A 15,706-nucleotide genomic window follows, 5' to 3' on the forward strand; every position below is an offset into this window, starting at 1 on the left:
AATTTATGACTGCATAAGTAGCTTCTGTATTCTGGCAACTTGCCTTGCATCTAATCACAGCTGTGTATGTGTGGATTCTAGGGAGATCTAGGACCACAAGGAGCCACTGGCAAGAGCGGCCCTGCTGGGCTTAAAGGCTTCAGAGGGACCAGAGGGACCCCTGGAGCAACGGTAATACAACTTTTACAGACGTCTCACATCCTCACCTGAAATGTGCTGCTGGCGTATAGTTAATGAACTAGATAAAGGTGTAAAAAAATGTGCATGTTAAGACTGCTGTACAGTGAGACAAAATGAAAAGTAGATGCATTTGTTTGATTGTAGATAATGCAGTTTTTATGTGAGGATGGTTTGTCTCTGTAGGGCCCTGCAGGTCTGAAGGGAGGAGAGGGTCTGCCCGGTGTTGCAGGAGCGATTGTAAGTATTGCTTTCCATCGAATCCCATGCTCCATCTTCATGTTGTATTGAATACAAGGACACATACTGAACTGAAAACTAAAAAAAAAAGTGATTCAAGCGATATGCTGTACTCACTCCACCGCTCATCACCTCTTATTTTCAGGGTGCCACAGGAGAGAGGGGCGCCGCTGGGCCGGCTGGTGGTATTGGCTCGCCAGGACGACCAGGCAGCTTGGGTCCTGCTGGGCCCATGGGAGAGAAAGGGGAGCCAGTAAGATTTGGAAAATTGCTTCTTTTTATTCTTCAACGCTACCCACTAACACATAGTGCACCATCACCTCCCACCACTGGGTACAAACAAATAACATGCTCTCACTTTGGAAATGCTCATAATGAGACAGAGAGCAAGAAGGAAGTAAAGCTGATGATACAGATGTGATCATGCATGCTTTTGCATTGTGTGTGTGGGGGGGGCGCTGCGTTTATCAATGCAAAGACAGTAAGTTTTAGAGAGATTGTTAGACGTAGGGCTGGGCGATATGGACCAAAAGTCATATCTCTATATTTTCCAGCTGAATGGCGATACTCGATATATATCGATATTTTCTTCTGTGCCATAATTGGGGTTTCCCCCAAAGAATTATAGCATAGCATCTCTGTCAGCTTCATTTTTTTCTGAGGCAAACCCTTAAAAAAACAGTCAGTTTTAATACAAAGCCTCGTGCCAAATGTCACACAGGTACCTTTATTAACAGAGGTCTGCACAATATCAAAATGTATAAAACAAATGAAATAAAAATAAACTGCCTGCATATATAGAATAAAAATGCTTCTTGAATGAAATAAAACAAATATCCCTTTCCTGCATAACAATTACATTCAAATACACTGTGCAATTAATACAATGTAGAGTAACAGGCAGACTTTTGCACTGAGGTTGACAGTTGTGCAAATAACAAAACATTTGTGCAAATCTCAAATAAAACATTCAAGTCAATTTGTCACAAAATAAGCTATATCAAAATCATTAAAAAAAAAAATATTATTTTTTGTTTTAAATCGATATAAACGATATTGTCTCGTACCATATCGCGTTTGAAAATATATCGATATATATTAAAATCTCGATATATCGCCCAGCCCTAGTTAGACGTGTGAAGTTTTCTCATATTGTTTCCTAGGGAGAGAAGGGAACAGCGGGGCTGGCTGGACATGATGGGGAAGCAGGACCTACAGGATTGCCGGGGGTTACAGGACCTTTAGGACCACCAGGAGAGGATGGAGATAAGGTACTGCAGATCTACTGTGAGGTACTTGCTGATTATTGGGTTCACTTATTCACGTGTGTTTATTTGCCTATATAGGGAGAGACAGGAGGACCAGGCCAGAAGGGCAGCAAAGGACTCAAAGGAGAATCTGTGAGTACAAATTGTTTGAGTAGTTGTAACAGCTTTTCTTGAATCACAAGGAAGTTGACGACAAATTGAGTTAAGACTGAATCCTATGTTTGGAATCACAAATGACATTCAGTATATCCCTCCATGTGTTAATGCGTTTTTATTTGAATCTTTGCTTTTGTTTAGGGACCCCCAGGCCCTGTTGGCATTCAAGGACCTGTGGGCCAACCTGGACCATCTGTACGAGCCTCACTTCAAATACGCATCTTATAAAATGATGTCATCAAATGATTTGTTGTTTTGATTTCTGCAGCGTTAATTGTCTGTGTGTTTTAGGGTGGAGACGGTGAGCAAGGTCCTCGCGGGCAACAGGGTGTGAATGGAGCAAAAGGCGATGAAGGACCTAGGGGCTTTAAGGGGGCATCTGGTGCCTCTGGATTACAGGTAAAAATACTCTATTTCAATAACTTCACTGTATCTCATAGTTAAGGCTGGATTATGGTTCTGCGTTAAATCAATGCAGAGTTTACGCCGTAGGGTACGCGGCTACGCGGGAGGCTCTCCGTAGCCCACGCCGTCTTGTAATCATGTCTGTTTTTATCTTTGTAGGGAATGCCAGGACTACCAGGAGAGAAAGGAGAGAGTGGCCACGTTGGATCATTGGTGAGTTCTGCTCATGGTTCAGTCAGCTCACTGATTTTATCTGAGATCATTACCCTGCTCAAGGTTTTATCTGAGTTTCATACATTAGATAAATTATCTTGTCAAGGCTGGAGTACCCCGACTCTTAAACTGTCTTTGTCACTGCTACATCCAAGCAGCAAACAATTATTTCTCTGTGTATCAAAATGAAGATGATGCACAGACTAAGTTGCCAAAATATAGAATAATAAAGTAAAACGGGTAAGCATATAATATGCTATTGTGTGTTTATATATGTTTCTTGACAGATCCAAAGCTAAACATAACTATGATCCTAAACATACATTTGTAATTTTGAAACATAAACCAGACAACAGGGTTAGTTAGAGAGGAGGAACAAGTAGATGTGTGAAGTCCAAAATTGCAGATTGTGATTTTAGGGATGCAATATCAACACCCCTTCAGTGCTTGAGCAGAGTTGATCATACTTTACTGTTTTGTATGTCATCATTGAATGGTAAGTATGTTCTTGTCGCTTTTCAGACAATCTAAGTGTTATTGTCTTGAACATACCCTTGGTGGTGACAAATTGTTAAGAAAATAAACACACATGAATTGGTTCAAATAGGTTCAACAGTTAATAGATTTAGTTGAAGATGGATGTGAAGGTTTATTAATTATGAACTAGAGATAATAACATCTGAAAAGAAAGAAAAGCAATAATAAATACAATCAAAGTTTGTTTTGGACTTGGCCGTGACTTTGATTAAACTCATATCGTCTCATTACATCTTCAAGGATTAATGAAACTGGTGCAGAAGGGCAGGAGAAAAGCAAGGACATATTCATATTGTCCGCCTACTTTAATAAAAATGAAATTAGCATTACTTTTAAAGTGCTATTGCTATTGTCTCAACAGAATCAAAATGTTAGTGTTTAGGTATCCCTTTGTCTTAGAGGAGCAGAACCCTTTGTTGAGAATCTGCGTGGCTCTCAGGGATGGTGGCAAGATGATGGGAGAGAGAGAGAGAGGAAAGAGCTTCTCAATCAATACTGAGTATTCACTCATAATTTGTGGGTCATTTATGTGTGATGCTTGTCTGGGACCTCGCCTGCCCTTGAGAATGCCTGGTTTTCAGCAAAAATGGAAGAAGCAAGCCACCTGTGTGAAATCTTAAAGTCCAGTCCTAAACCCAAAGTTAAGCCACTCCCCTCATTTCTGTGTTGTAAATATAGACTCTGCAGCCGATGGACTATATGTGATACACATGCAATGCATCCGGGCTTATTACATTTTGATTAGCGTCGCTCAGTCACGTAATTAGTGACAGCTGTGCTGCTGTGTGTCAAACTTGTGCATCAGCCTTTATCTCTCCTGATTATCATTAACATTATCTCTCCCTCCCAGCCTGAAGTGGTCTTGAATAGCGGGCTGAGTTTGCTCTGACCAGAGATTCGTTTTGATGTGGTTCATCTTATAGGTCTATGGGTTTATAGGCTGACTGATAATTGAGGAGGAATCAGACTCGGCTCACACCGGGCTAAACTGACGTAATTGCAGACAAATTAAGTGCAAATTCCTCTGCTCTGACTTCCATCTGTGAGCAAACATCAGTCACTACAGGTTGGATTTGTGTAACTTGTCATGAAAGGAAATGCACAGGTCTATTTGATAATGCTAGCTATAATTCTACTTCTAATAATAATTATTGGAGATGCCAGCTAGCCAGCATGTCCAGCTGCAGATCAATGCAGAAAGAGAGTGCAGAAGACTCGTATTACAATCATAGCGTAAAGACTGCGGTAACAACTGAGCACGTCTTATACTTGCTGTGTTATGGCAGATCCTGGATTAGTTCTGCTAACTCACTAACATCAACAACCAACTTTATGCTATCGAGTCACCCATGTTATTATGGCCTGAACACTCTTTTTGCTCTGTTAATCATATCTTACAACCAGAAGTATACTATTTAATCCCAACACAGTTCTTTTTCGAGAAATGTGATGCTGAAGAATAACAGGAATCCATGGCTTCATGTGCAAAAAAAAAAAAAAAAGAGTCTAGAGAATGAACAAGTGATCGTGTGGGCAAAAGGAAGGAAAAGGATAAAAAGAAAAGCTTTGACAGAAAGGAGACACTGGAGCAATGGAGTGGAAGGAAGAGGCGGGGCACTCATTGTGAGCAGGAAGATGGTGTGACAGCTGCTAATCAGATTAGCCTCAGCCTTGGCTGTCTAATGAGCATCCTCCTTTGTGACAGTCATCTCACAACCCTGTCAGCCATGAACACACACTCAACAAGATTCTCTACAGCTACCCTTTTCCACAGTCAGATTAGGGAGCAGGGAATGCATTAAAATGAGGAGAAAGAGAAAGAGAGAGAAATTCTTAGGACACAGTGGGAAAGTTTTATTCATGTGACAATGTTGCGGATCACAGAATCCTCCCATCGAACACTGAACTATTTCTCTGCCAGAAGGATCTGTGTTTCCTCCAGTCACACATAGTGCCTCCCTGGGCAGATTGTCTGTCTCTCCGTTTCAGCATCTTCTTTATAACACAAGGCTCCCTCCAAGACTTCAGAGTGATTCAGAGCACAGCTCAATGCCTACTCAACTGAAACTAAAGCTAAGCACTGTTAGGATTAATTGCTTGGTGCTCTCTTGAGCTGCACAGAAGAGTCAAATCACATGCCATCAATGGCTAAGAGAATATGGTCACACACATCACAAGCTAGAGGTTTCTTATTAATAACTGACAATAAGAGAGAGGTGGTGGGAGGCAAAAATGAAAACGAGTCAAATCCTGTTTCATATTGAGGGTAATGACCTGTCTGGGCATCTTCATCATGTCAGTGTGATAATAATCGTAGATACTGGGGCCGTTGCGTAAGCAATCCAGTATAGGCCGACATCTAACTTTTACTTAATTAGGGAGCCATAAACTCATCAGCTTTGCATTTCTGAATGTTTGATGTGATTTTTGTGAGAATATTTCTTGTCTCTCTTTACAGGGACCTCCAGGACTACATGGCCCACGAGGCCCCCAGGGATCCATTGGTGGACAGGTTGAGCACAGACTTTCTTCCATATCTTTTAAATTCACATGTATATGTTTTAATTAGGATGTTGCATTCACTAAACAGTTTCATTGGTGATGGGAGAAACTGCAATGTGTTCATATATATTTCATATATGCAATAAGTTAAAGTAGAATTTCCCACTCAGATTTGACTGTTGTTTCTTATGCAATTTTACAACAAGTTGTAGAGCTGATGTTTTGTTTTGAATATTTTTTTTTTAAATATTTCAGTGGCCTTACCAGCTTGCAACTTGTATTTCAATAACTGAACCAATAAGTGCACCAAAATTCTCTTGTTCATTTGGATGGAAATGCACCATTTTGCTCAACTGTAGTCACATTATTGCTTGATATTCCACATGATTCTTAGGCCTAAGGAAAGGTATTTTTGTTGTTGAGTTATTATTTGCACATGCATTATTAATGCTAAACTGTTAATTTTTAAAAACCTCTGCAAATATGTCCTTCAAATAATCCCACACATTCATGAAAGAAACTGAATACTAAACTTCCAGAGTGACAAAAAGGACATGTCTTTGTGGCTCATAATGGAAACTTTTAAAATATACTATTGTACAAATTGCAATTGCTTATATATCCTATATTTCATGGGTGACTTATATTTTTCCAGGCTTTCTCATTTCATCTCAACACATCTTGCTTCAGCCCTTCCACTGCTTTTTAAACATGAATTATTAAATAGTATTATAATATAATCCCTGCCAAAGAGTTATATTTACTGCTCTATGAATCATTAAGAAGTATTAGACTATTATCCATGAGAGGCAGTTATATTTACCTCTAGTAATGGCCACCCCTTCGCAGTCTCTCATATCAGTCAATTATTCAGCAGTGAGCCGCAGAATACCGTGACAACCATGCAAGTGCTTTATAACAGGAAGCAAAAAAAATAAAATACAGTGGTGCAAAGATGGTTGAATCCAGAAGATGGATTAATATAGGCATGGTGGAAAAGAGCAAACTAAGGTTTGATAGCACTTGAAAGAAGCTGTTAACAGCAAGGGTTCAGTTTTAGTTCATGTCTGTTTTCAGTTACATTTTAATTAAGAAATAAAACACATCATGCTGGTTTGCATGCATGAACATGCACACACACTGACTGAGAGAGGGGGGAAGATCTACCCTTTTGTGATTTAGATTGTATCTACATACAGTACTTTTGCAACAACTGACACTCAGTATTTTTCTTGTTTTGTTTTATTCTACTTTCAGCATTCTGAGAGCAAAGCTGCTGACAATTGAAAATGCTGCATAATACTGCAGAACAAGATTTTGAGAAATCAAAATGTGAATGAATATTTAAAATTTGCCCTTGTTTTACTTCAAGCTATCCCTCTCTTCTTCTGCCACAGGGTTTTCCTGGCTTGACCGGAGGAATTGGTCAGCCTGGACTTGTTGGAGAGAAGGTCTGGATACCCATTAATAACTACACTATGGTTTCCTGTGCAGATTCAATAGCCTTGTGTTGATTGGGGCAGTATTTATAGACTGGAAGACCATTACACATGCTATGTTTTGTCACAACAAATGTTCCTTCTCACTTAGGGTGAAGATGGAGAAGCAGGAGACCCTGGCCCAGCTGGAGAGCCTGGCATTTTTGTCAGTCACATTATCTTCATAGCACCTATATATCTTGCCTAATTGCATGCTTACATCTCTAAAGCTAAAACTATGTTTGATCATATTTATATTGTACATGTCCATGAGTTTATGATGGCTTATTTCCTTATCCTGTATTTTCTGAACTGTATATTGCACATGCACTCAAATATTAAACCAGATGCAAAATGTAATCTAAAGTGACTGGGAGAGGCAGAGCAGGGGCAATGTGAATCTCCAGGGATCAGTATGTGCAGTGTAGTAGCAATATAACTTATTCTGCCTTTCTGATATTAAAATCAACCCCGTATTCATGGTTTATTCTCTCCAAATCAGAAAATTTAGTGAGGTCTGTATGGTAACACAGACAATGCAGTTACCTATGTGAGCCTGAGAAATAAAAGAAGTACATGTCTGGTGGTACTCTCTTCAACCTTGAAATAGTTTTACTTGCTCGTGTCTCAGGGTGCTAAAGGACATGTGGGGGAGAAAGGTGACTCTGGCCTCTCTGGTGCAGCCGGGCCTCCTGGAGCCCGAGGAACACCAGGAGACGATGGGCCCAAAGGCAACCTTGTGAGTAGACAAAGGACATTTTCTTACTTTCTTCATCAAACCAATCAGTTTTTTTTTACATGTCACTAAAATGGATTTTCACCCATTCTTTATATTCTCAGGGTCCTATTGGATTCCCTGGAGATTCAGGGGCCCCTGGAGAAGCAGGTGTCAACGTGAGAGCCTTTTTTTGTTTCAAAAAAAGTTAAAATCATGTGTTTTGTTTTATTTGGGTTTTTTTTCACTGTTTTTCTTCAATTACATTTATTTATTAAGGGAGTAGATGGTGGAGCCGGGCCTAAAGGAGACAATGGAGAACCTGGAAAAGCAGTACGTGTGACTTTTTAAAATTTATTTGTTTTATTATTGTGCTTTTCCTATTAATTTCCTGCATATGTTGACAATTTGACCAGCTTTTGAAAACCTGACTTAAATCTACGCCACAGTAACATTAGTGCAACGTTTGTTCTGTGTCTCTATAGATAAAATCATGAATTAAATCAAATGTATATTGTTTGCTATCTGCAGGGACCCCCAGGAGCCTCTGGAGAGGCAGGTCCTCCAGGACCTCCTGGACGGAGGGTGAGAAGATTGCCTTGTATACATTTTTACGTGTTTATGCAGTTTACGTAGTTAATACCTCTTCCTATTGCTACAACCACATTATCTGCTGTCTGTACTAGGGTCATATAGGTGGGTCAGGAAAAGAGGGAACTCAAGGCATGAAAGGAGCCAAAGTAAGAGTTCATTGACTTGCACTTTTAAAAAGTGTATTTTTGTTTTAAAATTTCACACATTTTTAAGTATTGATGAACTCTTTCCTTCTGGTTGAAGGGGGGGACAGGAACACAGGGTCCAGTGGGGAAGACAGGTCCGGTAGGACCCCAAGGGCATCCAGGGAGACCTGGTCCAGACGGGCTTCGAGGAATTCCAGGCCCTGCGGTTCGTATGAGGGGACTGGGGAGGCTGAACCTTTTCAGACAAATCATCAAGTGCTAAACACACATATGCACCTCATCTGATCATTTTAAAGGGTGAACATGGGCTAAATGGACCACCAGGGCAGGCTGGACCACCAGGACCACTAGTAAGACCTGTTCATTTAACTTTCAACACTTGTGATCATAGCCAATATTAAATTAAATGAAATAACAGTGTGTGCAATAATGATGTATGACATGCTAACAGGGGCCACCAGGACTTCTAGGATTAAAGGGTGAACCTGGAAATAAAGGAGATAAAGTAAGTGTTTGGTCCTTGAAAGAGAACCCTATGTGCAGCGGTGTTAACCCAGAAAACAGTGGTGATGTGTAGCATCTTCTCTGTGCAGGGTCATGGAGGGTTGATAGGTCTAATTGGTCCACCCGGGGACTTTGGTGAGAAAGGGGACAGAGGCCTGCCAGGACTCCAGGGCTCACGAGGATTTAAAGGAGACGGGGTATTTGTTCTTTTACCATGATGCGCCTAACACATGTATTATATAATATTGTCATTGCATTTCATTGTATGTTGTACATGCAATGAAATTTGGTCTCTCATTTAAATGAAAAGGTCTAAAAGATCTGCATTCCTTGCACTTGCATGCACTGAACACATGGCGTAAGTGATATCTGAAATGCTCTAAAAACCAACTATAGTTCCTTAAATAGTATATAATATCAGAGAACAAATTCTAATAATGTTAGAACAAAATGCAGTGTTATTATTATTAATCATTTGAAATAATTGAGCCAACTATAATGGTACTGGGGAATGGGGAGTAGTTGGTGAGAGTTAATTTCAGCAACTGCTGCTTTCAACAACAAACAACGCTATCATTTTTTGACAAGATTTGTTTATGCTCACATCTAGGGTGTGGTTGGCTCATTTGGTCCGACTGGCCCGCCAGGACCTCCTGGACTCTCTGTAAGTGGCATAGCTTTACAACAATGTCATTCTGCTCACTGGATGACTAATGTTTCTATAATACATACATGAGTCCTTCGGTTTGCTCACAAATATGGATATTTCTGCTCAGACATTGTTATTGTTCATGGCAGTGCCTTTTAGCTGTGTGGTAGATATCTTACAGTTTTTACTTAAAGAATTAGCAACTTTTCAAGTCTTTAATAGCTGTTCTACGTCTAGTTGAAGTTTTAATGCTTAGCTCCTCATCCTGTCCAATAGTGGATGACTAATGTCACTTTAAAACCTCATATTGTACATTTCTGTTTATACATTTTATTCAATCTCTTATTTTATCTCTTATATATTTGTTTGTTTTTATATTTGTATATTTTTATTTTTATTGTATTGCACTAATCACCACAACAAATTCCTTGTGTGTGTTAACAAACTTGGCAATAAACCCTTTTCTGATTCTGATTCTGATTCTGATTCTGATAGGGTCCACCTGGTGAGAAAGGATCGAAGGGAGAAATAGTGAGTAGAATACTCTGTCATATTTATATATGTCACTACTCTACTCACACCTTTTGTTGGGAAACAGCTGCCGGGAACATATGCTGGGGACCAAGGAGAAAGTATGTTTGTTGGCTTGATGTCCAAGCTTCCTAATCACAACTGAAAGCCTTGTGTACTTGCCTGTGCCTGCCTTGTATGGGATATTTGCCTTGGCCCCTTTTAAAAAGATTTGATTATGGTGTGTTCATTATAACTGTATAGAACAGGGGTCGGCAACCCGCGGTTCTAGAGCCGCATGCGGGACTTTAGCACCGCCCTAGTGGCTCCCTGGAGCTTTTTCAAAAATGTTTAACTTTTTTTTTCCTTTTTTTCTTCTTTTTTTCTCTTTTTTTTCTCTTTTCCTTTTTTTCTTCCTTTTTCCTTTCCTTTTTAATCTCGACATTTTGACTTTTTTCTCGAAATTTTGACTATTTCCTCGAAATTTTGACTTTTTTCTCAACATTTTGACTTTTTTTCTCAACATTTTGACTTTTTTTCTCAACATTTCGACTTTTTTTCTCAACATTTCGACTTTTTTCTCGACATTTCGACTTTTTTCTCGACATTTTGACTTTTTTTCTGAACATTTCGACTTTTTTCTCAACATTTCAATTTTTATCTCGACATTTCGCCTTTTGCCATTTGCCTTCACTCTAAGGGTTATACAAGACTTTTCATTTTTTGCGGCTCCAGACATATTTGTTTTTTGTGTTTTTGGTCCAATATGGCTCTTTCAACATTTTGGGTTGCCGACCCCTGGTATAGAAGAAAGAAGGATAAAGAATAGGCTTGAATAGTTTCTATTTAGACAAGAGGCGTGAGAGAGGATCTATGGGAGATTGAATGTACAGTCTTTTTTCTTCAGGGTGGCATTGGCCCCAGAGGAGATCCCGGCCCTGCTGGTCCTCCAGGACCCACAGTGAGTACCTCTAATTATCCAGCTCATGATCTTCTATGGGCTACTCTTACCCCCTTTATCTCCCTTTGACTTGTTTCTGCTACATTTAGGGACTCCCTGCAACAGCGGTTCAGCCATTGCCTTTTAGGGAGGGCAGACGGAAGAGACGAAGACACTCGAATCAGGCAAGAGAAGAAGCCTTATCCAGGGAAGAATATGCAGATTTGGACAGTGAGTTCCTCCAGAGCGATCAACCTCTGGAGGATCCTGAGGGAATGGAGGAAGTTTTTGCCACCCTCTCTTCTATGAAAAACGACGTGGAGCTCATGAGGAGGCCTCTTGGAACATTTGAAAGCCCTGCCCGGACCTGCAAGGAACTCATGATGGTTCAACCTCACTACAAAAATGGTAAGCAAAGATGGTTGATAAATTACCCTTTTTTTTACCACCACTGTAGATTTCCATAATAAAAAGTTGAAAAATGCACATAAAATAGAAACTTTTAAATCAGATTTATCCTTATCATTTTGTTACCTTAGATGTGCTTATTATCACAATATTTGGTGTTTCAGGAGACTACTGGATTGATCCTAACCAGGGCTGTCACAGAGATTCCATGAAGGTCTACTGTAACTTCACGGCAGGTGGAGATACCTGTCTACACCCTGACAAAAGGACAGAAATAGTGAGTCTCTAATTTTTTGCTTTCAAGTAGAATTTGTCACATGACAAAAAGAAAAAGAAATCGTGCCTAGTATCTACCAATCCAAAACCATCACTCAGATGTCTCGTTCTTCTGTGTCTCCAGGTCAAATTAGCACCATGGAACAAAGAGATACCAGGAGGCTGGTACAGTCAATACAAGAGGGGAAAGCAGGTACAATCATTAAATAAATCAAATGTCACCTCTTAACAATAATATCATCTGCCTCCAAATACTAATCAGTCTTTTGTTCAGGTAAATTACTCATTACAACAATTAGTGTTTGACTTATATTTATTTATAAGACAAAGTGTGTAGGCCTGCTTGTGTACGTGTCCATTAGTACACATGAATATTCTCATTTATTTGTAAATCTGGTCTCTGTATCACTGGGTGTTAATGTAGCAGATCATGTGCAGTGAAGCAGCTTATTTGATAGCCGACCAGAAAATAGATTTCTGCAGTCAGAATGAATCAAAAAAGTGATTGACAGCTTTGTCTCCATGTCTTCTCATCTGTATACGTTCATACGTCCCCCAGAGATACCCCTCCCAAACGATCACGGAACTAAAATCACACTGACTGTGATTCCTTTTTACTTTGTTTAGAGACCATTGATTAAAACCATTCATTGTGCTGTTTTTACTCTAGATCAGTGGTTCCCAAACTTTTTTTGCCAGGCCTACCTTTTGTACATAACAGAATTTTTGAGCCCCCCCCACCCCAACACAGACACACACATCTTTTGCATTCAAATGCGACTGCAATTTATTTCATATATTGAACATATGTGCGAAAAAACTGTCCATCTCTGTAAAAATAGATTTTCAACCTGACCAGCTCCCAGAGATTGAAACAACAACAATACAAACAGGAGCCAAAATCTGAACATTTGCCCTACAAAAATTACACCTTTAATCCCCACATCTTTTCAGTGATGTGAGTGGGCTTGCTTCACGTGTGCAACACATTTCTTTTTTTTTCCTTTTTACTGTACAATACAGTATGCATTACTTTCAACATATTTTTGAAAAACAGCAGCAAAAGCTAAACAAATAATCAAAATTTCAACAATTGCTCTGCAAAAATGTCAGTTTTAATCCCCACACCTTTTCAGTGAGTGGGGTGGGCTTGTTTCATGTTACAGATCCTCTCAAACCGGGGTTGCAGATGAGAAACTGCCACATGCATTTTCCTTCCAGTAGCACCGGGTAGTTGTGGGGCCTGAAGCGGAACCGGTCCCCGGTTAGATTCCCGCTGGCCAGACCATTACTTCATGTCATTCCCCTAATCTCTTCCCCCTATTTCTTGTCTCTCTCTCACTGCACATATGTGTTGAAGGCAAAATCTTAAAGAAATAAATAATCTTAATTTCTACCTTCCAACCTTGCCACGCCCCCCCTGCAATAGATGTCGTCACCCCCCCCCCCACCCCCTCCCCCCCCCAAAAAACAAAAAAAAAACAAAAAAAAAAAACACTGGGTTTGTATGTGTATATTTATGTATGTGTACGCATATGTGTGCGTATATATATGTATATATTACATATAGTAATAATGCACATATATACACTTTTGGTTTCTACCGTCATGGTATCAATCAATAATATGTGTGCAGACAAGGTAAAAAAAAAAAAAAAAAAAAAAAAAAAAAAAAAAAAAAAAAAAAAAAAAAAAAAAAAAAAAAAAAAAAAAAGAAATAAATAATCTTAATTTCTACCTTCCAACCTTGCCACGCCCCCCCTGCAATAGCGCCGCGCCCCCCAGTTTGGGAACAACTGCTCTAGATGTTTATCAAACACACTGTGCGTTGTATGGTATATTTCTATGCCATGTCTGCATACCCATGCCTGTTTGTGTGCCATTCAGTTCTCGTACCACGACTTGGATGGGAACTCTGTGCATGTAGTACAGCTGACCTTCCTGAAACTACTAAGTGCCACAGCCAAGCAGAGCTTCACTTATACCTGTCAGAACTCAGCGGGCTGGTTTGATAGCACATCCCGCTCCTACCAGCATGCCCTTCGCTTCCGGGGCAGCAATGATGAGGAGTTGACACAGGCCAAAAGCCCCTTCATCAAAGCAGTGCACGATGGATGCCAGGTCAGTGTCAAGACCAAGTGTCAAGGACAGAGACTAGGGAATAGGTGTATATCACAAATTAGTGACTTGGAGTCTGATTTGTCTCTTTCAGTTCCGCAAAGGTCAAGAAAGGACCGTTTTGGAGATCAATTCCTCAGCGGAGCTGCTCCCTATCGTAGATGTGGCTGCAGTTGACTTTGGCGGCAATGGCCAGAAGTTTGGATTCCAAGTTGGACAAGTATGCTTCAGCGGGTAACATCCCGGCCGCTACAGATGCATAAGAAGACCTTCATGGGGAATTTTCAGTGAAATAAACTGGACTTAAACCACTACTTCCGCAATATTTATTTTATGATGTTCCCCTATGTGGTGGACTTGTGGTATGTTATTTAAGTCTTCAGCAGCCAATGAAAGTTTTCCATGGATTTCTAAGAATAGCGAGAAAGAAGACATGCAACAGTGGAAACAAAGCACGCTTACCAAAGGGAATTATTGCAGTTAGCCATATTTATTTTAAGTGCCTATGTTGTTTGTTTTGGTTTCTTTTTTTTTTAGTGGGCTATAATCAATACTGTCAAAATATGAGGACTACTCCACTTGACAATGATCAGTTACAAACAAGCTGGACCTGTCCAGTCACAGTCTTAACACTGCCTTACTGTGGTATTGGGCAGCTTAAGGGGACTTGTTACTTATTTTTTTGCAAAAACAGACTGAATAAATCAGAGTGGCCGTCATACTCATTTGCATGCTTGAATTGACTACAATGACAATTGCATAGCAGTTGAGAACTAGCCTAGCATATTAATTCCAAACAAGCGCTATAATTAATTTCCTGTCTGCAGGAATGATAAATTGTCTTTTTTACCCTTCACTTCAGTTTGTTAAATGAATTACCTTGTTTTGTATTCATTAGGTGTAGCTAGTTATTGAATGTGACACTTACTTGAACGAATAAGGTTGTTTCCTTTTATTGGACTGCTTCCCTCCGTATGCTTGATAATATGCTTTTTGAGCCCCTCATGTCACCACAAGCCCCTGGACTGTTTCTGTCAGAGTCCTTTCAGCAGTGGTGTATACTTGCTGTGACATACCACAGTACCTGCGCTGGAAATATTTCAGATCATCCTTTAGGAGCATGGTTATTAAAATGTTCTTTTGTCTAAACTGCAGTGCTTTATACTAAGAAACACTTCCTGCATCTCTTGAGAGCATTTTATAATTGCTGACTTAACCCATTTTCATTTTTCTTCTTGACTCAGAGGTTTCTTTTTGTTCTGTTTTGTTCTGTTTATAAACTGAAATTATATATATATATATATATATATATATATATATATATATATATATATATATATATATATATATATATGTGTATATATATATATGTATACATTTATTTCTGTTCTTAATAATGATTTGCTCTTCAGTGGTGCTAAAGATGATTCTGATGTTTTTGTGAAACTATGTTTATGTGTCTCTGTGGACAGGATTATAAGACAAGAGAGCAAGAGGGTTTTTGCTCTTTCAGCAGTATAAAAACACCATCAGAGGCAAGGGACTTGCCTCCTGTTTTTTTTGCACATCTTGTGGCTGGATGGTTATTTTCACAGGAGAATGAGAATGGTTGAAGGAGAATGAGAGCAACACAACTGATAGCTTTAAAAGGAAGATTGAAGAAAAGTGTCTCCTTTATATACACACAGTACATATCCTCTTTGACAAATGACAATAGGTACTAACATCTTTTCTCAAATGAAACTATTACTCACTATCTGTGGTGCAGTTCCCAGCATTTGTTTTAGATGATGTAATTGCTACAGTTTGGTTACTCATATTGGCATAAAGAGTACTCCTTTGGATTCATAAATGAAGTTATGACATTCGG

At 39.5% G+C, this 15,706-nt stretch overlaps 1 protein-coding gene across 1 annotated transcript in view; it reads left to right on the top strand.

The window, feature by feature from the left end:
* col5a3a (collagen, type V, alpha 3a) overlaps positions 1 to 15,108 on the top strand; it is a 58,366-nt gene extending 43,258 nt beyond the window's left edge. The window contains exons 39-66 of the mRNA XM_061711721.1: positions 82 to 171; positions 364 to 417; positions 563 to 670; positions 1,581 to 1,688; positions 1,764 to 1,817; positions 1,983 to 2,036; positions 2,133 to 2,240; positions 2,406 to 2,459; positions 5,455 to 5,508; positions 6,896 to 6,949; positions 7,089 to 7,142; positions 7,608 to 7,715; positions 7,817 to 7,870; positions 7,971 to 8,024; positions 8,223 to 8,276; positions 8,378 to 8,431; positions 8,529 to 8,636; positions 8,728 to 8,781; positions 8,883 to 8,936; positions 9,025 to 9,132; positions 9,546 to 9,599; positions 10,080 to 10,115; positions 11,002 to 11,055; positions 11,145 to 11,442; positions 11,607 to 11,719; positions 11,843 to 11,911; positions 13,606 to 13,839; positions 13,931 to 15,108. Of these exons, the coding sequence (XP_061567705.1) occupies positions 82 to 171; positions 364 to 417; positions 563 to 670; positions 1,581 to 1,688; positions 1,764 to 1,817; positions 1,983 to 2,036; positions 2,133 to 2,240; positions 2,406 to 2,459; positions 5,455 to 5,508; positions 6,896 to 6,949; positions 7,089 to 7,142; positions 7,608 to 7,715; positions 7,817 to 7,870; positions 7,971 to 8,024; positions 8,223 to 8,276; positions 8,378 to 8,431; positions 8,529 to 8,636; positions 8,728 to 8,781; positions 8,883 to 8,936; positions 9,025 to 9,132; positions 9,546 to 9,599; positions 10,080 to 10,115; positions 11,002 to 11,055; positions 11,145 to 11,442; positions 11,607 to 11,719; positions 11,843 to 11,911; positions 13,606 to 13,839; positions 13,931 to 14,074 (2,442 nt within the window). The 3' untranslated portion in view covers positions 14,075 to 15,108. The remainder of the gene's footprint in view (positions 1 to 81; positions 172 to 363; positions 418 to 562; positions 671 to 1,580; positions 1,689 to 1,763; positions 1,818 to 1,982; positions 2,037 to 2,132; positions 2,241 to 2,405; positions 2,460 to 5,454; positions 5,509 to 6,895; positions 6,950 to 7,088; positions 7,143 to 7,607; positions 7,716 to 7,816; positions 7,871 to 7,970; positions 8,025 to 8,222; positions 8,277 to 8,377; positions 8,432 to 8,528; positions 8,637 to 8,727; positions 8,782 to 8,882; positions 8,937 to 9,024; positions 9,133 to 9,545; positions 9,600 to 10,079; positions 10,116 to 11,001; positions 11,056 to 11,144; positions 11,443 to 11,606; positions 11,720 to 11,842; positions 11,912 to 13,605; positions 13,840 to 13,930) is intronic.
* The last annotated feature ends 598 nt before the right edge of the window (positions 15,109 to 15,706 follow it).

Source organism: Cololabis saira, chromosome 21 (genome assembly GCF_033807715.1).
Source record: "Cololabis saira isolate AMF1-May2022 chromosome 21, fColSai1.1, whole genome shotgun sequence".
In the NCBI taxonomy this organism is placed as follows: Eukaryota; Metazoa; Chordata; class Actinopteri; order Beloniformes; family Belonidae; genus Cololabis; species Cololabis saira.